The sequence below is a fragment of the Mycteria americana genome, chromosome 6 (assembly GCF_035582795.1).
Source record: "Mycteria americana isolate JAX WOST 10 ecotype Jacksonville Zoo and Gardens chromosome 6, USCA_MyAme_1.0, whole genome shotgun sequence".
Taxonomy (NCBI): Eukaryota; Metazoa; Chordata; class Aves; order Ciconiiformes; family Ciconiidae; genus Mycteria; species Mycteria americana.
In genome coordinates, this window is record NC_134370.1 from 16,931,170 (window position 1) to 16,954,046 (window position 22,877).

Genomic DNA, 22,877 nt, shown 5'->3' on the forward strand with positions numbered 1-22,877 from the left:
CTTGGGGACAGGGGCCGTCCCCAGCCCCGCTGCCCCCTCCAGAGATGGGGCACAGCCTGGTGCTCATCTGGGTGCTGGGTGCGGGCAGCTCCCGTGGCCTGGCAGTGCAGAGGGAGGCCAGGTCCCCAGGGCTGTGTGGCCGCAGGGATGTGATGGGGACAGGACGGAGCGGCATTCCTATTGGCTTCGTCACTCCCGGGCTGAAAGGGCTCTCTGTCCCGGGGCCGGGGCGCTGCTGGGCCCCCGGAGAGCTGGGGGCAGGCTGGGGGCAGCCAGCATCTCCCGGGGCTGGCTCCGGCCCTGGGCCGCACTCTCAGGACGGGGATCAGCCTTGGAGCTCTACCCGCAGCCAGGGTGTCACCGGGCCACCCAGCCCTCTGCCCATGGGACACGTGCCCAGCTCACTGGAGACTCTGGACAACCAGCAGCAGCCTTGAACCCTGTGCTGCCCTCATAGCCCAAGAGCCAGCATAGGGTTAAGAAGGTTGCACAGAGTATTATGGGATGGCATCCTCCCTTTTGGCATCGGACACAGCCTGGGGTCCCCAGAGCATCCCTGGGAGCCAGCAGCCCAGCCCTACTGCAAGCACCCGGTGACAGCCTGTGGTGACCAGGGAGGTGGGAGCAGGACCGCAGCCTGCTGTGTGGGGCAGCGCCAGTGCAGCCAGGGCTGGGCTGTTCGGGGCCATGGAGGGGCAGCGGATGAGCTGCCAGCCACGCTCACGGGCCTGGGGGGAACCCCCCACTCCCTCCCAGGGACCGCCAGTGCAGGGCTGGTCTCTGGTCTCTCCTCATGGCGAGGTGCCCCAGCAATGGAGCCCACGGGGACAAACCCCCAGTGCCCCGATACGGCTGGGAGCAGGTCATGCCGAGACCCAGACTGGGACTGGCCCCTGGATCAGGATTAGACCCGGATCAGGACGAGACCCAGACTGGGACTGAGCCCCGGATCAGGATCAGACCGGGATCAGTGCCCAGACCCGGATCAGGACCGGACCCAGACTGGGACTGAGCCCTGGACCAGGATTAGACCCGGATCAGGGTCAGACCCACACTGGGACTGAGCCCCGGATCAGGATCAGACCGGGATCAGTGCCCAGACCCGGATCAGGACCGGACCCAGACTGGGACTGAGCCCTGGACCGGAGCAGAGCCGGGTCTGGACCGCGCCGGGACCCGGATTAGCTCCAGGTCAGGGCTGAGCCCCGTATCTAGGCCGGACCCACCGGGCCCGAGTCCCGGCCCCAGGCCGGCCCCGAGCCCCACGCCCAGACCGGTCGCAGAACCCAGAGCCCACCCACGGGGCCGAGCCCCGGGCACCGCCCAGCCCCGCCGCCGATGGATCCCCGCGGGCCGGGCGGGGCCGGGCGGGGCGGGGCCGAGCCGCTGCCGCTTCCGGGGCCGAGGCCTCTTCCGCCCCTTTGCCCTCACAGGGGCGGGACTTCTGTCTGCTCTTCCTAGCTCGGCTCTTCTGATTGGCTGCGTGCCAACGCCGCGGGTGAGGTCACGGCGCACCTGGCCGCTTCCCGGAAGTGGAGTGCAGCGTAGGGCCGAGCTCGGTGGCGGCGGGTCCAGCTGGGCCTGTTCCGGTCCCGCTCCCCGGCCCGGCCCGTCATGCAGGCGGTGGAGCGGGACGGGGCGGCGGGCGGCCCCGAAGGGGCGGCGGGGGGCGGTGAGGCCCCGCCAGAGCCGTCGCCGCCCAAGTCCGCCGCCGCTTTCGACCTGCTGGAGCTGGTGCGCAGCTACCGGCGGCTGGAGCTCTACCTGGAGCCGCTGCGGGACGCCGCCGAGGGCGTCCGCTCCCTCCTCCGGTAGGTGCAGGCTGGGCCGGGACCGAGACCGTCCCCGCGGCCTCACGTCCCTCACCCTCCCTCCTCTCCGCAGGTGGCAGCGGCCCGTGTGCTCCCTCCTCGTCTGCCTCGGCCTCAACTTCCTCCTGCTCACCCTGGGCCAAGGTGCGTGTGGCGGGGACGGGGCCGGTCCCCTCCCCGGACCCCCCGGGCTGACGCTGTCCCGCCTCTTCCAGCCGCCTGGTACTCGGTGCTCGCCCTGTTGGTCGCGGTGCCGGCTCTGCTGGGCTACCTGCAGGAGACGTGCCGGGCCCGGCCCTCGGAGCCGGAGCTGGTGCGCAGGAGGTACCACAGCGTCCGCCGGGAGGACCTGCGCAGGGTGCAGCTCTCGCGGCAGGAGGCCATCGCCCAGGTCAAGAGCTTGTGAGTCGCTGGAGCCCTCCCGGCTGTGGGGCTCCTGGGGCCTCTGCAGCTGCGAAGGTTTCTCTGTGGCAGCGGAGGGCCTGGGTTCACGCCAGCCTGGCCACTGTAAAGTGTATGAGTGTGGGGGAGCCAGGGTGTGTGTTTGTGGGGCCTTTTTGTGACTGTGAGGTCTCGTTTGCAGCCTGATCCAGCTGGAGGGGTTCCTGAGCGGGATGTGCTGCAGCTGCGAGGCAGTGTACCGTGTACTGTACTGGGAGAACCCCGCTGTCTCTTCCCAGTGAGTAGTACTGGGTCAGGCATCCTGCGGCAGGCTCCGTGGGGAGAGGGGCCTGGCCAGGCCTATGGAGCTGTGTTTGATGTATTTGGTACTTGGAGAGAGTAGGTGGAGGACCAGATGAAGGAAGGGGGCTTGTGCTGTAGTGTGGGTTGCTCTGTCTTGACTGCAGCATCCTGCTGCTCCTTCCCAGGTTTTATGGGGCGCTGCTGGGCTCTGTCTGTGTCCTTTACCTGCTGCCCCTCTGCTGGGTCCTGGCCATCCTCAACAGCACCCTCTTCCTGGGCAACACCCAGTTCTACCAAGGTAAGAGACCTCCCTGGAAATGGCCTGCATGGGATGGGTTGGGGAAAGGCCCTCTGAAGCCAGGGATCCTGCCCTGGACCTCTCCCAGCACCCTCATGTGAGCCCAGTGCCCTGTGTCAGGCTCTGCCATGGGACCTGAACCCCCTCCTGAAGGCAACAATGTCCTAGGGATGGCGCTCAGCAGCCCAGGTTGGGTGGTGGGGTCCTGGGGCTCAGCTGTGAGAGGTGAGAGTCTCTCCTGATGTGTGTCCTGGCCTGGGTGCTGTTTCCTGCTCTCCTCCGCACTGTGGCAAACAGGGGCCTGGCGACACAGCCTGTGCGTGAGCATCACCACCCCTCTTGCTCCCTGACCCTGCTCTGCAGGACTTGAAATACTCTCGGTGACTGTGGCAATGTATGACACAGGCTTGAAAACGTGCCGTCAGAGGGGAGGAGAAGAGCTGGAGGCACTCCCTGTTCTGTGGCATGTGCTGGAGGAGAGTTGGATGAGGTCGATGTGGCTGGGGCAGCTGGTAGGGGGTTCCTTGCTGCCCTGACTTTGATGTGTGAGCAGAGGAGGGCTCAGGGTACCTGATGGGTGAAGGCTGTATGTGCCGTGTCCCACGTTGAGCCCTGGAGATCAGCTCTTGCAGCTGGCTTTTGTGTGGTGGGGCTGGGAGAAGGGAAGAGCCACCCTGCTCCAGCTGCTTTCCCCTCTTACCAGTGATAAAGGAGCTCAAGGCCTCGATCGAGCAGTGTGTGGGCACCAAACCCCTCGAGAGCACTCCAGAGCCTGCTGAACCCCTGCCAGCTGCTGCCCCCCCGGATCGGACCCCCACACCCACCAGCACAGAGGTGAGATGGGGCAGGGCGGGCAGTTGTGGGGTAGGAGCTGCAGGGTCAGCCCTTTGGTCTGACTGTGCCTGTGTCCCTCTACCCACAAACTCCTTCCAGCTGCCAGATTTGCTGGAAGCCTGTGAGCCCCTCCTGAGCTACTGGGGGCTGCCCTGCTGCGCTGAGGTCTTGGCTTAGTCCTTTTGCTGCATGTAAGGATGCAGTCTGGGGAGGCAGGGGCTCACCTCACCTTCTGGGACTTGTCTTCTCATGGGGCTGTGGGGGGACCGGTCCTTTGTCCTGGTACCTGCTGCAGAAGGGTGGGCCCACCTTTGGACAGTGGTGGGGGCACAGCAGGACTAGCTCTGTGAATCTCTTGCAGGACCTTACCCCTGGCAGCGTGGAGGAAGCGGAGGAGGCAGAGCCTGATGAGGAGTTCAAAGATGCTATCGAGGTTTGAGGCTGTGGGGGCGGGCTGTGCCTGCAGGGCAGCCGAGGTGGGAAGGGGTGAGGGCCTTGCTGGGTAAGCTGGGTGCTCAGGGAGGGTGGCTGTGGGGCTGGGCACCTCTGACTCCATCTGTACTGCCTCTCCTCTCTGTCCCATGCTTCGGGAGAAGGAGAACCAGCTGCTGGTCATGGTGAGTACTGCCGTGCCAAGGTGTGCAAGAGGGGCATCTCCTCCCAGCTGGAGCTGGCAGCCTTTGCCTGGTTTGCCAGTGGCTTGTGGTGATGCCAGGTGGAGCATCCTGCTTGTCGGGTGCCCATCTCTGGGGTGGGCTGCCCTGCAACCCTTGAGCATGCCCCCAGCCACCCCTCCGTGCTCAGCTGGCTCTGCTCTCTGCAGGAGGATGACGAGAGCTCTCAGTGCTCAGCAGATTTTGACCTCAGCCTCCCGGACAACGGTTTTATGAGCAAAAATGAGGTGATCCGCAGCAAGGTGTCACGCCTGACCGAGCGCCTGCGCAAGCGCTACCCCAGCAACAACTTTGGTAAGGCTGGGAGCAGGTGGGAGCTCAGTGGAGCGGGGTCTGTGCTGCTTCCCAGTGAACTGGGAGTGGACAGAGTGATGTGGTACCTGCTAGGGCTGTGTTGACACCTCCAATGGCCTCCCCCTCCATGGGGAGGATGTTCCCAGCCCTCCTAGGAAGGGCAAGGATGGGGAGGTGCAGGAGAGTCGTCTCCAAGCTGAGCCTTTACAGCAGCTGTGGGTGTTCCTGTACCTCTCACAGTCCCGGGCAGCAGAGCCCTGCCTGACCTCTGCTCTCTTTCTTCCAGGGAGCTGCACGGGCTGTGCAGCCACCTTCTCTGTGCTCAAGAAGAGGGTGAGTCTTTGGCTTCTACCCCAGCTTGCTGCCTGCACCTGGGGCAGAGGTGTTGTGCATGTCTGGCTCGCCCTGGCTTTCTCCAGCAGCTCGGGTGGCTGGCCTCAGTCACAGCCTGGTAGCAGGTGACCTCAGCTAAGTGTTGGGTGTTGTTGCATGCCTAATGGTGCCAGGGATCCCTTGTGCCATGGAGCCTTTTTGCTCCTTTGGAGGCTGCCTCAGGCCAAACCCACTTGTGCTGGTGTAGAGGGCACCTGCTCTATGCCCTGGTTTAGCCCATTTCCTGTGGCCTGAGAGCTTTCCTGTGAAGCAGAGCATGGGTCTGCTTGTGGGAACTAGAGGAGTAAAGGCCACCCCTGTTGTCTTTATCTGAGCCCCTGCGCGTGATGCTTGGCACACAGTCCCCTGGCCATGTCTGGGAAGGATGTATCTCTTGTCCCTTCCAGACTCAAATTGGTGTCTTCCTGCTGCCTCCCGTTCTCCAGACTTGCGGCCCCCTCCCCTTGCTCCTGGGTTAGTCTGATATGTCTGGAACTCTCTGGAGCTTGTGTCCCTCCAGGGTTACAGCATAGAAAGTGATATGGTGTCCTTAAACCTCCTGGAGCCTCTACTCCCAGTGCTTTCTCAGGCCAGGCACAGGGTGCCTGTGATGTTAGAGCAATACTTGAATGCAGATCCAGTGTTAGGCCTGGGCGGTTTGTCCAGGTGTTGTTGGCAGATGACCCCTCTGCTGTTGCTGTCAGGGCTCAGGGCTTGCACCCCCTCCCCTTCAGCAGGGAATGCTGTTAGCAGTGCTCTGGCACTGGAGTTTGCCAGGGAGGGCTGGGATTGGGCCCAAAGTAGTGTCTCACCTGCTTCTCTCTCCACAGCGGAGCTGCAGTAACTGTGGGAACAGCTTTTGCTCCAGGTGTTGCTCCTTCAAAGTCCCCAAGGCTGTGATGGGAGCCACGGGTGAGTGGAAAGGTGGAGGAGGGCAGAGCTCCTGCTCCCACCTGCACTGTCTGCTGCAGGGATTTGCCCCAGCCCTGGTGGGGAGGGTAGACAGGACCTGCCCAGCACAGCCTGGCTGGGGACAGAGCAGTGATGGGTTTGCAGCTCTCGGAGCAGCTCTGTGGCTGGGGTCCCTAGCCTGTGGTGGGGAAGGGGAGCATCTCTGACACCTGCTTTCCTTTCCAGCCCCGGAGGCTCAGAGGGAGACTGTGTTCGTGTGTGCTCTGTGCAACCAGGTGCTCATCAAGTGACTGAAACAGGCCAAGCCAGCTCCTGGGTCCTGCGCTGCCTGATACCTGGGACAGCAGGCACCCTTGCAGCCAGGAGCCTGGGCTGCTTGGTTCCCAGCGTGGCGTCACCCTGCCAGTGGATGCTTGCGCTCGCTGCTCCTCCTGCCAGTGCCAGGCTGGGGACAGACCAGCCCTCCTTGCCACGCAGCATCTGCTGCACCAGCTGGGTCCCTGTGGCGGGGCATTGCCCACAGCTGTGCCCCCATCCCTGCGGCTGCCCCCTCGCAGCTCCTCCAAGCCCTGGGCACTCCCTGGCACTCACTGCACCCTGCCACATACTTGCCCAGGCCCTGTGGCCTGGCTCAGTGATGGAGGAGCCATCCTTCCTGCTTGTGGTCCTACCTCCACCTCAGGGGTGGGTCAGAACAACCTCAGGGCTCTGTCCCTACCTTTTCCAGCACTGTGCTAGGTGACTGTATTTTTGGGATCAAGTCGGAGCTCTACCTGCATCCCAAGGAGATGTGGTCTTTGGTCCTGGCTCAGCTGAGCCCCTGCTAGTCACTCCTGTGCTCCTCGGCCTCACTGACTGCAGGTTTAGTCTTTCCCTCCCTATATTTGGCTGTAGCGCAGAGGAGGCAAGAGGGTAAGTTTGGGCTGGGCTGGGTCTCCAGCTGCAGCGTGAGAAGAGGCACGAGTTGGTGCTGCTCTGTGCACTTAGTGATTGCTGCTTTCCACTACAGGTTAATATATAAGTGTACATAGAGAATGACCAATAAATCTCTTCCCCTCTGCTGGCTCTTTTCTTGCCCCAGTGAAAGCTGTCCCAGTCCCAGGTTGCCCTGGTACCTCTGTGGCTTTGGCCCTGCTGTCCTGCAGGTGGTCACGGAGAAACGCTGTCTCTGCCACCAGCTCTCCTTGCTTACTGGGGTTTCCATCGTCTGTCATGCTGTGGCCTTGTTTGCCCCCTGCTTGGGGCTGTGTGCAGCTGCTTCTCCTTGGCTGTGCCAGGGCTGGATCCTGCTGGGCTGGAGCCAGGGAGAAGCTCAGCCCTGGCAGGAGCTGCTGGGCTTCCTCTCTGCCTCCTGGGGCTGCTCCTTCCCCTGCCCTGCCCAGGCTGCCCGCACGCACAAGGGTGACCTTTCCCTGCGTGAACAGCAAAGCTCCCAGCTATCCCAGGAATGTGACCCTGGCTGCCGTGCAGCTGGGAATGGCCATGGCCTGTGTCCCTGCCAGCCAGCTGCAGTTCCCCCTGGCTGGGAGGTCTGGGGGGGCTGGTACTCTCAGGCTGGCATTGCCCAGTGCCCACTGGGCCATGACACCAACCAGCCTGGGAAGGCACTGGGAGCCCAGATCTCGCTGCTGATTGTACGCCCCACCAGTGTGGGAGCTCGTATGGGGCAGCCCTGGGGGCAGCCTGAGCCCTCCTGCCGGCCGTGGGCTCATAAACCCGTTCCTCAAGCTGTGTGCTATGGAAATTCGGGGAAAAGCTGGACTTGGCAGTGGTGGTGAGGGTGTCTGCGTTGTGCTGGGTGCGCTCCAAGGCCAGGGTGTGCGGGGGGGCTGGCATGCAGAGGGCTCAGCACTTACTGGGGGCGGTGGAGCAGCTGTAATATCGGGGAGGGGGCTGTGTAGCACCCTAAGAGCTCTGGGGTCGTGTTTGGGGGTGAGGGTGTATCTGCAGTGGGGTGAGTACTGGTCTGTGAGGGGCTGGGGAGGTTGAGCTGTAGAGCTCAGACAGCTGATGGTGGGAGGCAGAGAGAAGTTCCTTGTCTTTCTAGAGAAAACACTTGGAGCGATGAGTGCCATGGCCATGTATGTCTAAATGCTCCCTGGAAAGATGCTAATGACGCAAAATACAGAGGGCTACAGATAAACTTGGTCTGTGGGAGATGTGTTTTTTTTTTTTTTTTTGCATACTTTAAGTTTTGCAATAAAATGACATAAATTGATGATGTTTATTCCTATGGCAGCGTGCTCAGCAGCCTCGCTCTGAACGTACCTTCTAACAATATTTGAGTTTTTTCCCCAGTTTTTTTCCATATTGGCCAGGGTGGGGACAGCAACTGCCTGCACCCCGTGTGAGGTTGTGGCAGGGGCTGTCTGCCCTGCATCCCTGGCCGGCCGTGGGGCAGGGCCACATCCCCCTGGCTTGGGCTCTGGGAGGTGGGGGGCAGCCAGTGGGGCCGAGACCATGCCCAAGGGGGGCAGAGGGAGCGGGGATCACCTCGGCGTGGGGCAGGTGCCCGGTGGCCTCATCAGCCGGGAGGAGGGTGGGTGCAGGCGTCCTGCAGCCTCAATTCCCCTCTTGTCCCGGGAGGCTCCCCTGTGGTGGGGCCGGCTCCGGTGAGAAGCCGCAGTGTCAGGCAGCCAGGCGCTGGGTAAATATCACGGCGGCCACCTTCGTGCCTCCCTCACCCAGCGGGACGGGCGGATGCAAGAATGCGTTGGCTAAACAGGGCTGGAGTGGCACAGGGGCAGGCGGGCTGCCCCCCTCGCCTGCCGGGACTGGGGGGCTGCTGGGGCAGAGGCAGCCCCTGCTCCGGGGCTGGGGGAGCTGAGCCGAGGGGCAGCACCCTGTTGCCATCAGAGGGGCTGGGCTGAGGGCTGCCCCAATTGCGGTGCTGCTGGAGGGGTCCTGGCTGGTGCAGGCGGGTGTCCCGGGGGAATATTTTGGGAGGAGGCTGGAGGTTGTGGGGTGGGAGGTCTGGCAGCAGGGCAGGGCTGGCTGGGAGCTGCAGACAGGGCTTTCAGGTGGTGCGGAGGTGGGGTGCACGGGGATAGAGGCAGGGATCCCTGGCCCAGGATCTGCGCCCCACTATGCTGAGTGTCAGGCTCCCCACATGCACCTCCAACTCTCAGCCTGTGGATCTGTCCCCCAGGGGTGACGGAGGGAGAAACCTCTCTGGCAAACACCCTCAGACCCAGCTGTGCGGCTCCCCTGTCTCCCCCCGCATCCTCCTCATCTCGCCACCCTCCGAGGCTCCCTGAAGCGGCAGGGATGCCTGAGTCCAGCGATGCCTGTGACCACTGGGAACCTCGTCCTCGGCTTGGCCAGGCTGCCCAGCCTTGGGCTCTGGGCATGGCGCCTGGAGCAGGGCTAGAGCCGGAATCCAGGGTGACCCTGCTCCCTCAGGTTGCCCTACTCAGCAGGCAGGACTGGGAGCCCCCTCCCATCCTTCTTGGGGTCCCTGAGGGAGCCCCAAGGGGTGGTTGCCCATGAACCGCAGGGAGCCGGACACAGGCTTCTCTGAGGTGGCATAATTTACTGCGGTGTGGATGGCGAGGGGTGCCTGGGCTGGGTCTTGGTAGGGGTGCGAGGGATGCAGCAGCGCTGGTCTTTGGGGCTTGGAGGTGGACCCCTGCCCTCCCCAAGCCATGTGGGATGGGAAGGGTGGGGGAGCCCAGGCAGGGGCCGTGCTGCTCCAGGCGCTTGGTCTTGAGGGGGCCAGTCTGTGGGGACAGCAGGGCAGGAGGGACCTGCTTCGGCTGGGGTAGGTCCCTGTGAGGGTGGGATAATCCAGGGCTGGGGTGTGAGCTCAAGGTGAGGGGATGGGATGCTTTGGTGGGCTGGAGCAGGGATTTGGGGGGGGGCTGAGGGTCTGGGGCATGTCATCAGGGAGCTGGGCAGGGCACACAAGGGTGCGGGGTAAGGGTCTCAGGTGCAGCCAAAGGGTCCCAAGACAGCCAAGCAGGGATCCTAAGTGCAGGCAAGTGTCCCTGGGGTGCCGGGCAGGGGGCTTGGGGGTAGCCAAGGGTCTCTGGTGCAGACCAGGGCTCACAAGCAGGGAAAGCAAGGGTCCTGGGTGCAGCCTAAGCTCCTGGGTGTGGGCAGGGGTCCTGGGAGCAGAACAGAGGACCCAAGGGTGCAGAGCAGGGCTCTCGGGATGGGGCAGGGGTCCTGGCTGTGGATCAAGGCTCCCACGAATGCAGCTGGGAATCCTAGGGGTGCAGAGCAGGGTCCTGGGGCACAGTCAAGGGGACGAGGGGAGCAGAGCCGGGGTCCTGGGGAGCAACCAGGGTGCCAGGGGTGCAGCATCAGGCCAGTGCAGCAGTCCTAGGACAGGGCGGGGTGGGCAAAGCCCTAGTGCTGCCCAGCACCATAGAGCAGGGGGTGGTAGAGGGGGCAGGGGTAGGAGAACATGAACTTGACGGCGAACTTCATCTCCTTGTTGTGCTTCTGCCAGGGGTAGATGGCGAGGAGGAGCAGGCGGCCGCCCACCTTGCGGCCCATCACCAGGAAGCTGCCGCTGAGGCTGTCGAGCTGGGGGCAGGGGCAGGCGCCCGCGTTCCTCATGTGCAGCACCATCTTCTTGGTGTCCTTGCGCTTGAGTGGGCCCAGCTTCAGCACCTTCTTCTTCTGGGCGGCCACCAGCCGCCGCTCCCCGTTCTCCTCCGTCATCTCCTTGATGCGCATCTTCACCACTGTGTGGGGCAGCCGTGGGGCATGGTTGGGGGGGGACTGCCCTGGGGCATTGCTGGGGTGTTGCTGGGGGGGGGTCTGAGCTAGGCACCTGTGCAGGACAGGGTGCAGCCCATCCCTGGGGTGGGACCCAGAAGAAGGGTCTCTGGGGAAGTTACTGTGTGGGGAGGCTAAGGGGCTGTTGGGGGGGGGTTCAGCAGAGGCCCCCAGTGACCCTCCCAAATGTACCATTCTGCCTCCCCAGAGTCTTCTCCTGTGGTGCACCCATCCCATGCACACAGGGTCCAAGGGAATGGCTTGGGGCGTCTCCATGGGGCTGTCCCTGGAAAACCATGCTCTCCAGCCAGCCCCCACCTGGGCTGTCGGAGCTGGGGGAGGGCAGCCCCTTGTCCAGGGGGGACCGGGAAGGGGACCCCAGCACTCACCGAAGTCACTGGAGCACATCTGCTCCATAATGCCGTCTGCCTTGTGCTCCATCTCGCACTGGGTACAGATCTTGGACACTGTGGTGAGAGACCAGCCACTGTCACAGCTCCCTGCTGCTGATGCCTGTCACCTGGGCCAGCTCCAGGGGACATGTGGGAGAGCCCCAGCAGCCCCTCTGCTCCCTGGGCAGCTGTGCCGGGGTGATGCGGGGGCCACAGAGCATCTCGCTGGCCGGTGTCCCAGCACCCCCCCAGGAGGGACAGGGTATGGGCACACCCCTTGTCCAGCTGCCGAGGCTTTGAGTCACAGCAGCAGCAGCGAGGGTGGCCCCAGCCTGAAGGGTGTCACAGCCCTGATCCTGACTCTGGCCTGCCTTCGGGTGATGTCCCCTCCCCTGCCTGAGGGGACAGTGACCCTGCGACAGCAGCATGGGGCCGATACCCACAGGTGCAGGGTGCGGGATGCTCTTTGCTGCTGGCATGGGACCCAGTGGGAGGCAAGGGATACTGCTCTGCCAGGGGTCCCCCAGCAGCTCCCACCTTGTCCCACGTTCACTCTCAGCGCTGCTCCCGTGGCTGTTCTGCTGTCCCCTGCCCTGGGCAGCTCTGTGCAGGCAGCTGGGTGCCTGGCTCCCCTGGGACCAGGGTGCCTGGCTCCCCAGACAGCGAGGGGTGCCCAGCCAGAGCAGCTGATGCTGCTGGTACTGTGCCCACTCGTGCCCTGCTGCAGACAGAGGGTCCTTGGCCAGAGCCAGCACCCCAGGCCTTGCTTCGGGGGTGCAGAGATGAGGGTGCGGGGGCTCCGCAGCGGAACCCTGCATGCGGGTCCCCGGCTGCATGGGGACATGCTGCTGGCAGGTGCCCTGCGTGCGTCCCCATCCCGTCGCAAGTGCCCTTCCCGCTTACCTGGTGGCGGGGTGGCCTTTCTGTTCCCGAACTGGACGGCGATGCAGAGCTCGTGGTCGGAGGGGAACTTGCTGCAGTGCAGCATCTCAGGCCAGGGGAAGCCGTAGGACTCCATGACGGGGGCGCAGGAGTCGCGCACCACCTCGCAGAGCGAGCGGCAGGGGTAGACGGGCCGGTCGAGGCAGACGGGGGCAAAGAGGGAGCAGAGGAAGAGCTGGGTGTCGGTGTGGCACTGCTTGGCGAGCAGGGGCACCCAGCTGCTGGCCTGCTGCTTGGCCTCGGCCATGGTCTCATGCTCCAGCAGGTTGGGCAGCCGCATGCGCTTGTAGCCCACGTCGCGGCAGAGCTGCATGTCGGGCGGGATGTCGAGGCACTGCGGCTCCCGCCCGTAGAAGCGCCCGTGGGGCAGGCTCTCGGGCTGCCAGCCATAGTAGTCGTAGTGCTGCCCGCTGCCCGGGGACCCCACCAGCGCCAGGGCCAGCGCCAGGGCCAGCAGCGCTGTGCCCCGGGCCCCCGGGGGGCCGCCTGCCCGCGGCATCGCCGCCGCCCGCCTGCCGCCGCCGGCCGTGCCTGCCGAGCGGGACGGGAGCGCGGCTCGGCGCGCTGCCTGCTGCCTCGGCGCCTCCCACGCTCGCTGCCCTTTCTAAGGAGCCCGGGAGGCCTCGCCGGCAGCCAATCTGCTCCGTCTGCCGGGCCCCCCGGGGCTGGCCCCCGGCCCCACGCCAGCCTGCCCCGCCGGCCACCCCGCTGCCGCTTGCCCTCCCGCCCCGCTGCCCCGGCCCTCCCTCCCCGGGCAGCCGGGTGGGTGCACGACCCTCGCCCTCCCAGGGAGCCCCCTGCGTGCAGCCCCCCCCAGCCCACCCTGGGTCCGTGTGGCCCTGGGGCCATGCCCTTGGAAGGGCCGGCTCGCCCGCCCCATGGGGATGTGTTGTGGGCGCAAGGTGCCCCCATTATCCTCCAGCCCCTCTGCCCTCATGCATCCCACCTGGCACCCCAGAGGTACACATGGGGCAGGCATGCCCCCCCCCCCATGGTCTCCTGTGCCCCATGGGGTATGGGTTTGGGGGTGCTTAAGGTGCAGGGGATGGAGGAGCAGGACGCCCCAGAGGCTTCATGCTGCAGCACTGGGGGGCAGCTGGGGCACCCACGTTCCAGGTGCCATGTGTGGCGTCAATGCCAAGGCGATGCCATGGGCATGGGGTCCTTATTCCTCGTGGATGGCCCTGCCAGCACGCAGCCCGGGCAGCCCCTGGTCTGCTGGGCACAGGCATAGCTGGGGTTACGCCTCCCAGCAAAGGGCTTGCACCCAGGCACTGCCGGTGCCTGGGGCATGGGCAGAGCCAGAGCCCGAGTGGGGTGAGGGAGGGCAGTGCTGGGGCCACATTCCCCCATCCCCTTGGAGATGGGCTGGGGGGGTGCAAGGCTCAAGACCATTAGAAACCCATTTGTCTGCAGGGGTTATCTAGGGCACCCCCTCCCCTTCCTGCGATCGATGCCCCTGCCTGGCCAACGGGCTCTGGGCCGCCTCCGGCCCCTGCCCGCCGGATAAGGCGGCTCTGTTAATGGGCTACAGAGCAAACAGCCTGGTGCAGGCAGGCGATAGCAGCTGCCCTTTGCCCCGGGCTGGGGGCAGGGACTGTCCCCCCAGCCCCGGTGGGATCCATCTTCTTTGGGGCTGTGCTGGCAACCTCACCTGCATGCCCTGCACTTGCCTACAGCCTGCCTGCCCTCCCTGTGCCCTCTGTGCCGGGCACAGCGCCCATCACCGCATCACCCAGGGCTGCTTGCTGCCGGACCGAGGGTGGGCTGAGCTCATCCCACTCTGGCCAAGCCCCGGAGATGGCACCATTAATGTGTAACTGCTGGGGAGCACAATAAGATAGAGCGTCCCTTTATCAGGGCTGCCCGGTAGCAGGAGGGAGGGTGCTGGAGGCATCAGGCTGTCACAGGAGGAGTGAGATTGCCTGGAGATAAATGCTGATAGAAAATAGCTAATTCGTGATGGATGGGCTGGGGCAGGGCAGCCAGGGAGCTCAGCTAATTGCCATGGGAGCTGGGCTGGGGCTGGCGAGGCCCGGGAGCCAGAGCAGGGAGGTGGAAGCAGCGGGAGCCTGTGTGTGCGGGGTGGAGCTGCCGGTGTGCGGGATGCCGAGCACACCTTGCCCCGAGGGTGTGCGGGGTCCCCAGGCTGTCCCCGCGGCACTGCCAGCAATGGTGCTGTCCTGCTCTTGGCCATGGACCGGTTCCTGGCCCTCAGCCCGCCCTGTCCCCCAGCCCAGTCCAGCCCCCAGCACCTGCAGTCACTCCCAGGAAGGCGCTGAGGGTGCCGAGCACCCTGTGCCGGCTGGCACCCACCAGATGAAGGCGAGGGGGCTGGTGGGGCTAGGGGGCAGCAGGAGGAGCGAGGGGCTCCCTGCCAGCTGGCCTGGCCCCCCCGTCTGTCACGATGCCTTCATTAGAGCCACTGAGTCACCTCTTGGCAGCTTGGCCATGCCGGGGGGGAGCAGGGCTGGCCCCAGGAGAGGGGTGTCCGTCCCCTCCTCCCGCCCTGCCAGGTGTCCTGGCAGCCATGTCCCTGAGCTGAGACTGTGCCTCTGCTCTGCGGGGATCCCTGCTGCACCCCCATTGCTTCCTTAACCCTTCTCCACCCGGGCTGTCGCAGGGCTGGGGGGAGACGTAGCCAGGGGAGGTAGATCTGGGCTGTACCCCAGGGAAGGGGATGGCCCCAGGGCAGATGGAGCTGGTACCCTTTTGTGTGTCCTGTCTGCGCAGGCTGCTCCGGTGCCCACGTCCCCATCCTGCGCCCGCGCAGCCGCCTGGGGTCTGACACTTGCGCCTGTCACTCCGGGGAGCCGGCTGTGCCACCGCCTGTGTCACCTGTCACGGCAGCGAGACCGGAAGCGGGGCCATGGGGACTGCCCCCTCCACGGTGGGGACCTCGGGGACGGCCAGCCAGGGTGGCATGGTAAGAGGACATCCCCGGTAGTGCCCCCTCGCCACTCCGGGCCCTCCCCAGGGACCCGTGCCTGGCTGTAGCACAGAGCAGGTCTGAGCCAGGGGAGCAGGAGGCTCCCGGGAAATGAGATGCTGAGCAGGGTCCTGGTCACCTCTTCCCGTCCTCTCCTGTTGTGTCCCCACTCCCTCTCCCACCGCAGCTTTGGGTGCTGCTGTGGGCAGAGACGTCCTCCAGGCCTGGGCAGGCTCCCTCCTGTCCTCCCTGGCTGTTTGTCCTATTGCAGCCCCATTCCAGGCTCCTGGGACTCCTGGCTTCCGTGCTGCATCAGTGCCGGGCAGTGCCGGGTCCCTGCAGGGGAGCAGGGACCATCAGGAGGGGACAGCATGCCGGGGCTGGCCATGCAGGGACAGGTGTCCCAGGGTGTCCGGCAGCTCCCGGGAGAGGGCACCCCAGCACAAGGGGCAATGTGGGGCTGGCAGCATGGCTATGTGGGGGTGGCCCTGCCTGGGGGTGGCCGAGGGAGGTTGGGGCACCCTGGGGCTGGGCTGGTCCAGGGGCATCAGGGCGGGCAGCAGGCAGGGGCAGCGGTGGCCGTGCACTTGCCCTGCGCCCACACACGCTCCCGCTCACCCGGCAGCCCCAGGAATGCGGCTGGCAGCGCTCCCGGCCCAGCTGCAGGGCTGAGGCCGCCCTGGCACCCTCCCAGCCCCTCGGCAGCTCCTGGCCCTGCCCGGCTCCCACCAGCCTGCACACAGACCCCCTGTTCGCTGCCGGCCCCCGGCCCTGGCCCCTGGGCCGCCTCTGCGAGGCAGGGAGGGGGCACATCCTGCATGGGGACCCCTCTGGGGAAGAGCCCCTTTGCCTCGCAGCATGGCACTGTGCATGGGGACATGGGGACCCTCTCTGCAGTGCTGCCGGCCTCTCGCCCCACCAGGGAGCTGGGAAAAGCCACACATGTCTGCTCCCAGCACAGCCCTGTCCCCGGCACGGGGGCAATCCTCGCACAGCCCCGGCTCCCAGCCGGCACCTTTGCCGATGTTGGACCTTGGCACCTCCCTCCAAAACCGCATTCCCCCCCTGCTGCTCGCCCCTTTGCAGGAGGGTGCTGCTCCCCCCCCCGCTCAGTCTTGCGGCGTGTGCTGGGGGGCTGCCCCCACCCTCTGTGGGGGCTCCCAGTGCAACGGGGTCCTGGCACCACCCATTGGGATGGACACAGCTGGACGTGGCGGTGCTGCGGGCACCACGGTGGGGTGCCCATTCTCAGGGTGCCCGTCCTCAGGGTGCCCAGGCTGTAGGGCTGGTTGTCCCTGGTTTGGGGCAGTCTCTCCATCCTGTGCGAAGGTGCACGCGGGGCACTTGGAGCTGTTTTCCGGCAGCTCTCAGTGTGGGGGACGTGTCCCCCCCCATACTGCTGTACACATCTGGTGTCTCCCAGGAAAGGTTATCAGCTAATCACCCTGCCCTGCTCTCTCTGCGTGCCTCCCAAATGTCACCGTTGTCCTCGCTGGGGCGGTGAGCTCATGCTCCCCCCATCCTATTAATGAAATCCCCCCCACCGCCATGCGAAGCAGCTGCCAGGGCCTGGCCCTGCCGTGGCTCCTTTGAAGTAAAGCCGGAGCCGCTGACAGCCCTGACAGGCTGGGGAGGGGGCTCGGCACGCAGCAGGTGCAGGATGGGGCCCCAGGGGCTGGTGCTGGGCTGGCCGCAGGGCTCCAGCTGTCCTCCACGGCCCCCAGACGTCCTCCATGGCCCCCAGCCACCGTGCCAGGACGGGAGGGCTGGGGTGCAGGGCTGGGGTGCAGTGCCATGCACCCGGGGACACGCTCGGGACACCCCCCAGTCCTGTCCTGGGGGCCAAGCACAGGGACTGGACTAGGGGCATTGCTGGGGCATGGCTGCCGCGGTGTGATGGGCACGGGCACGCTGGCTGCATGGGGCTGTCTGTAGGGACCCCAAGCGTACCCCACGCCTGTCCCATGGGGCCAGGGGCAGGGGCTCTGGGTGGTCAGCCAGAGCGGGGGGCAAGGGGAGGTCTGTGGGGAATCTGTCTGCGGGACAGGTCAGAGCCCCCTCACTCCAGGCGCAGGAGAGGACCCAGGCAGGGGAGTAAAGGCAGCTGTAGCAGCAGCCGTGCATGCGGTGCCCGCCCCCGCTGCCAGGCAGCCTAAAAATAGCCCCTCGGGGCTCAGCAGATGGAGCAGAAGGGCCAGAGCCCTGTTGCTGCAGGCACCCTGCCAGCCCCCCGCACAGTGCTGGGGGCCAGGGGGGCAGCAGGGCCACACAGCACTTTGGGGCTGCCTCGAGCCCCGCTGCCCCTGCTCCTACTGCCTGGGATCCCGCCAGCTATGCCAGCCCCCCTCCACCTCTGTCCTGCGCTGCTGGGAGCGACGGCACAGCACGGCACAGCACGGCACGGCACGGCGTGGCATGGCAGCAGCCTGTCCCCCCTGCATGAGAACCAGCAGGGTCTGTCCCTGCCCTGGTTAAAATTGTAAAGCCCATGGTGGTGCAACCTGCATGGGGGGCTGGCAGGCCTCGGTGGGCTCCAGAGATGCTGGGGGCTCCGGGGCACCACAGGCAGGGTCTGTGTGGGGATGGGGAACACCCTGGGGCAGGTCCTGCCTGTCACTGGGCAAGGCTTGCTCCTGGGTGGTATGGCTGGGGGAAGGCGGCTCCCCATGATGGAATGAAGACGTCCCACCAAAGGACACTCTTTGACACACGCCCTGGTCCTGCAGACAGCAGGTCTGTGGCTTGTGAGGCAGCTGGAGACCAGGACCGAGGGTCCAGCACCTGGGCTGGGTTGGTGCCGCCAGAGAAGGGACATCCCTGGGGCAGCAGCGCAGGGTGCAGGCAGATGGGCAGAGCCTGGGGTGGACAGGGACAGCTGGGCCCCCCGGCTGCTCTCAGCCCCTCGCCGCGGCGTGGGAGACCAAACTTCATCTGCTGGCAGGCACAGCATTGCCATGGCAACTGGCAGGGCGCTGCCAGGCCGGCAGGCGAGCCCTGACGTGGCGGTGACACACAGTACTGGAAGGAGCCAGGATGCAGGGCCTGGTCTTGGGGGCATCTGGGGACGCGCTCGGGTGTGTGAGCACACGCACATGCACCTGGGTGCGTGGTTGGGGGTGCACAGGGGGTGCAGGTGGATGTGTGCATCTGAGTGCATGCACAAACGCCTGCGCCTGTGCATGCACGTTTGTGTGTACATGGGAGAGTACAGCCCCCCCCCCGGGGGGAGTTTTTGGCTCTGTGGCACTGGCTGTACCCCACTGCTCTGGCATGTGGGCTGGCAGGGCTGCTCTGGACCCTAGGAACAGCAGGTTTCCCCCCAAAAGCTATGGGATCCGTAGCTTTGTGTTTGGGGGGGAGATGCGCCCTCTGACTCGGGTCCCTGCCTGTACGCGTCCCTTGGTCACAAAGCCTGCCACGTTCTAGCACGCAGGGGCTGCCCGCCAGCCACCCCAGGGCTCTGCCTCTATTTGCTCTGCCCGAAGCCTGGGCTGGTGCTCGGGGCAGGGAGTGGGAGTCAGCTGGAGCTGCCCCTGTTTCCTCAGGGCCCCTGTGCCGCAGGCAGCCGGCCGTGCCGTGTTAGCAGCCTGAGCAGACGGGCTGGCAGGGCCCCGCGCTGCCTTCAGCATCGCCCAGGTGTTGAGGGAAGGGCTGGCTGCCCTCCTGCCTGACGAGGGCCCTGTGCCCAGCCGCCGCACCCCTCCCGCCTCACCCCGGCCCCAGCTGTGAGCACCCCCTCCTTGGCCGCTCGGGAGAGCCTCTCTTCCCCCCGCTTGGCATCTCTCCGGCTCTAATGGAGCTGTCAAGGGGCAGAGATAACAGGGAATTCGTTAGCTCTACACTTTGATGTCTGCCCGCGCTGCGATCGCAGCACCCGCTCCAGAGCGCAGCGCCAGCTGCAAATCCTTCGCGAACAAACAGCTTCAGAGGCGGCCCCTTGGCACGGCAGGCTGCCAGCCCCGCGGCCGGCCCCCCGCACCCCCGCCGGGCCACCGCCACAGTTACCGCCAGCAGCACCCCCTCGGCAGCCGGTTCCCCCCGGGACCTACAGCCGCATCCCCTCAGCAGCCGGGCCCCGGTACCCCGCAGCGCCGGCCGGACCCCCGGGACCTGCAGCAGCGGCCCCGCCTCGCAGCCCCCCGCCGGGGCCAGGCCCGGGGCAGCCGGACTCCGGTACCGCCGTCCCCAGTAAACGGGGCCGCGTCCTCCCGGGGCTCCGTGCCGGTAGCGGCGGGCGCCCGTCCCCGCCGCCTCGGGGCGGGCCGTGCCGGGCCGGGCGGCTGCGCACACGGGGCGGCCGGGCCCGCCTCCGCCGCTCGGCACAGCAGCACCGCGGACAGCGCCGGTCCCCCCGCGCGGCTCGGCACGGCCCCGGTGACAGCGCCGGTCCCCCCCGGCACAGCCCAGCCCGGCCCGCTGCGGGCGCACGCCGCGCCATGGCCACGGAGGTGGGTGCGCGGCGGCACGGCGGGGGCCGCCCCGGCGGCGGGGACCTCCCGGCGGCGGGCTGCGGCGGAGCCCCCCCGCTCTGCCGCCCCTCGCCCCGGCACCGTCGGCCGCCTGGGCGCGGGGGAACGGGGCCCGCGGGGGGTGCGCTGGTGTGGGAGGGCAGCGTGGGGCTGGGGTCGGCGTGGGACGCACTGGGGAGTGGGGCTGGGAGGCGTGCGTGGTCTGTGTGCACGGAAAGGCCGGTGTGTATGCGGGGTGCCTGGGGCGGTGCGGGCTGCCCTTGTTGGAGGGAGCAGCGTGGGTCTGGGGTGGGGTGCCCCGGGAGGAGGGGTGGCTGTGGGTCCCTCTCCCAGGTGCTGTGGGTGGGACCCGGGACAGGGGCAGAGGGTCTGTGGGGCACACAGCGGGAGGTGGCCCCATGTCACCCAAGGGGAAGCACAGGGAGGGGTCTGACACCCGCCCGTGGCACAGCCTGGCCCTTCCATTCTCCCATCCTCTTCTCCAGCCCCCCCCACTGAGCCCAGGGGGCTGGCGTGGGCCCTTGTACGCTGGGGTTGCCAGGGCTGGCGGGGCTGGGCTGAGCGCCTGCCGCTACCGGGGCTGCCGACCCCCTTTGTGCAGCCACCCGGCTGCAGCCTGCCCACCCGCTGCGCTGCCGCTGCAGACCCACTGCCCGGCCCGCTGCTCCTGCTCCCCTCGCTTCCCTCCTCCTGCCTGGGACCTGCTGGGGCGGCTGCGTGCTGGGGCACTGGTGGGGACAGAGGGCTGTCTCCTCCCTGGGCCGTGGCCCACCGGGGACACACACCTGACCGTGCAGCAGCCGGTGTAGGCGAGGACAGGCACCAGCCTGGGGCAGGGAACACACGGAGCCGCCCACACTCCGAGCGGAGGGCTGCCGCGGCATCCTCCCCTTGCTGCTATCCTCCCCTCACCCCTGGCCTTGCACCTCCTGCACCGAGCTGTGCTCATGGCATGACACAGCCCATGCTGGGGGCTCCCTTCCCTCAGGGTGTGCGAGCCTGCGGCCCCCATGCCCTGACGCTGGGGGAATGGCATTGCTCCCGGGGTCCCCAGCCCCCAGCAGGGATGTCTGTCACCCCATGTCTGTGGCCCCCCAGCTCACCCCACTGCCCTCCAGGTGCACAGCCTGCAGGAGCTGCGGCGCAGCGCGTCCCTGGCCACCAAAGTCTTCGTGCAGCGGGATTACAGTGACGGGACCACGTGCCAGTTCCAGACAAAGTTCCCCCCTGAGCTGGAGAGCCGGGTAGGGAGCCTGGCAGGCTGACAGAGTGGGAGGTGCCCTATGTCGGTGCCCTATGGGGGCTCAGGGGGGAGAGGGGTCCGAAGTCATGGGGCCCCCATAGGGTATTGTATGGCCCTGGGCCAGCCAATGTTGCTGGGTGCATGCCATCACAGCCACCTTGCCTGGTGTGCAAGGGCTTGGGTGCTCCTGGGCACCAGGAGGCTCTGGTGAAGGCCTGCAGGCTCTTGGCATGGGCAAGCAGTGGGCAGGGGCTAGGGAGCTGAGGCATCAGCTGGGCAGGGAGGAGAGGGTTAAGTGCTCCACAAGTCGCCCCAGGGATGGGGACAGGGTAGTGCAGGGGGCCAGCCTCTGGCCAGCCTCGTCTTCACCCTGGTTTCTGCTCTAGATTGAGCGGCAGCTCTTCGAGGAAACTGTGAAAACCCTTAATGGCTTCTACGCTGAGGCGGAGAAGATTGGGGGCAGCTCATACTTGGAGGGGTGCCTGGCCTGCGCCACTGCCTATTTCATCTTCCTCTGCATGGAGACGCACTACGAGAAGGTGCTGAGGTCCAGGGGAGGGCTTGGGGATGGGCATGGCTGACAGGGGCACAGGGATGGCACAGGGAGCGGGGGGGGCTGGAGGCTGGAGCAGGCATCAGGGATCGCAGTGGGGGACATCAGAGCTGGCAGGCCCTGAGTGTCCCTCCATGTACCGGCAGGTCCTGAAGAAGATCTCCAAGTACATCCAGGAGCAGAATGAGAAGATCTATGCGCCACGGGGGCTGCTGCTCACCGACCCCCTGGAGCGTGGCATGAGGGTCGTATCCTCTGGGCAGCGGGGTGCTGGGGGGGAGGACAAGGGTGAGGGGGGGGGGGGGGCCACCGGGAGCGGGTGTTGGGCGGCTGGATTTGCAGCTGGCACATCCCACTGATGATCCTTAGCAGGGCCCAGATCGAGATCTCCATCTACGAGGACCGGTGCAGCAGCGGCAGCTCCAGCAGCGGCAGCTCCAGCAGCAGCAGCGGTGGCGGTGGGGCAGGGGGCCGGTGACTGGCAGGGAGTCCCTGCAGGGACTCGTACTGCCGGGACAGTGGCCTCTCCGAGCTCCGCAGGCTGCACTACCAGAGCACCCGTTTCTGAGCCCAGGGCAGGCGGGAGGGAGGGGGAGGCCGGGGGCTGCCCACCAGGGCTGCCCACCCCCCTCTGCTCTGTGCCCCCCACAGCGGATCTGCCCCTGCTCAGACCCACTGCGGGCAGGGGCTGGTGCTGGGGTGTCCCAGCTGCTTCCCACTGAGCCAAACCAGTGCCAAGAGGCTCCCGCAGCCCTCTGGGTGCTCTGCGCTGCTGCCCCTGCCGCAAGCAAAGGAGCTTGCCCTGCTTTGGGCAGCCCCAGCTGGCAGCACCCTGTGTGCCATGCATCAGGGAGCAGCGGGACCGGCAAAGCCCCATGCAGCGCTAAGGGGAGGGGGGCTTAGCCCCATGCCCACGGGCACTGCCAGCCCTTGCTGGACCCTCTGCCTGGGGCATCCTGCTCTTGGTGCTGCGGGGCAGACTCAGCCACTGCGTGCCCTCTGCCCAGGGCACCTAGCAAAGCCCTGGTGCCGCTTCATCTGCATGATGGTGCCGTGCATTTGCCCCAGCCCTGCCCCACAGCTGCCTGTTGCTGCTCTCCAGCCCCAGCCAGATGCCCTGACCCATCTGGCAGCAGCATCCTCGCCAGCAGCATCCTCCAGCACTGCCCACGACACTGGGCACTTGCTTCTGCTCCCTGGCCAACCCGGTGCCATCCCCAGCTGGACCCAGAAAGCTCCTGAGCCCCGTACCCAGGGCAGGGAGATGCAGTGCTGGGCAGGTTCCTGCCCTTGTGCCACATGCCCCAGGCTCATGCATGGCCCAGCGTAGCCGAGACTGAGCTGTGGCATGGGCGAGCCAGGCTCCCTGCCCAGTCCCAGCAGAGCCTGCCTGCACCTGGCTGCTGGCAGACCCCTGCCCACTCTGCCCCGCGACCTGCCCCAACGCAGGGAGGGTGCCTAGTGGAGCAGCTCCACCAGGACCCTTCCTCTCCTGCTGCTGAGCCCTCCCCCGCCCACACGTCCTGCATGCGTCTGCCACCAGCACCCCAGTTCTCAGCCTGGCCTGCAGTGGGGACCCCGAGGGGCACCTGGGCCCAGCTGCAAGGTGTGGGAGTTCGTGGGCCAGGGTGAGATGCGGGGGAATAGGAGGGTCCCTGTGACATCCAGGACCCCGAGGAGATGAGTCTCCACCTGAGCGCAGGGCTGAATGGAGCCAGTGTTCCTCTCCTGGGGTCCTGGAGGGA

The 22,877-nt window shown here is 66.5% G+C and overlaps 3 protein-coding genes across 3 annotated transcripts in view; 2 read left to right on the forward strand and 1 right to left on the reverse strand.

Moving 5' to 3' along the window:
- LOC142411215 (uncharacterized) overlaps window positions 1–22,877 on the forward strand; it is a 59,861-nt gene that overhangs the window by 29,229 nt on the left and 7,755 nt on the right. The gene's annotated exons all lie outside the window — the stretch shown is intronic.
- Window positions 1,489–6,937, forward strand: ZFYVE27 (zinc finger FYVE-type containing 27). The gene is made up of 11 exons (XM_075504734.1): window positions 1,489–1,811; window positions 1,885–1,955; window positions 2,027–2,213; window positions 2,395–2,490; window positions 2,681–2,793; window positions 3,497–3,627; window positions 3,989–4,060; window positions 4,451–4,595; window positions 4,882–4,928; window positions 5,798–5,879; window positions 6,105–6,937. Exons 1-11 carry the CDS (start codon window positions 1,615–1,617, stop codon window positions 6,167–6,169), a joined length of 1,206 nt encoding a protein of 401 aa, XP_075360849.1. The 5' UTR covers window positions 1,489–1,614; the 3' UTR covers window positions 6,170–6,937.
- SFRP5 (secreted frizzled related protein 5) lies at window positions 9,735–12,437 on the reverse strand. Its single transcript, XM_075504079.1, has 3 exons — window positions 11,900–12,437; window positions 10,994–11,071; window positions 9,735–10,570 (listed from the first exon to the last, which is right to left on the reverse strand). The coding sequence occupies exons 1-3, from the start codon at window positions 12,435–12,437 to the stop codon at window positions 10,230–10,232; spliced, it is 957 nt and encodes a 318-aa protein (XP_075360194.1). The 3' UTR covers window positions 9,735–10,229.

Coding starts and splice junctions, on each gene's coding strand:
- SFRP5 (XM_075504079.1), bottom strand. CDS start 12,437: ATGCCGCGGGCAGGCGGCCCCCCGGGGGCCCGGGGCACAGCGCTGCTG. Junction 11,072..11,899: donor AAAGGCCACCCCGCCACCAG/GTAAGCGGGAAG, acceptor CTCTCACCACAG/TGTCCAAGATCTGTACCCAG. Junction 10,571..10,993: donor GATGTGCTCCAGTGACTTCG/GTGAGTGCTGGG, acceptor TGCCCCACACAG/TGGTGAAGATGCGCATCAAG.
- ZFYVE27 (XM_075504734.1), top strand. CDS start 1,615: ATGCAGGCGGTGGAGCGGGACGGGGCGGCGGGCGGCCCCGAAGGGGCG. Junction 2,491..2,680: donor AACCCCGCTGTCTCTTCCCA/GTGAGTAGTACT, acceptor GCTCCTTCCCAG/GTTTTATGGGGCGCTGCTGG. Junction 5,880..6,104: donor GGCTGTGATGGGAGCCACGG/GTGAGTGGAAAG, acceptor TTTCCTTTCCAG/CCCCGGAGGCTCAGAGGGAG.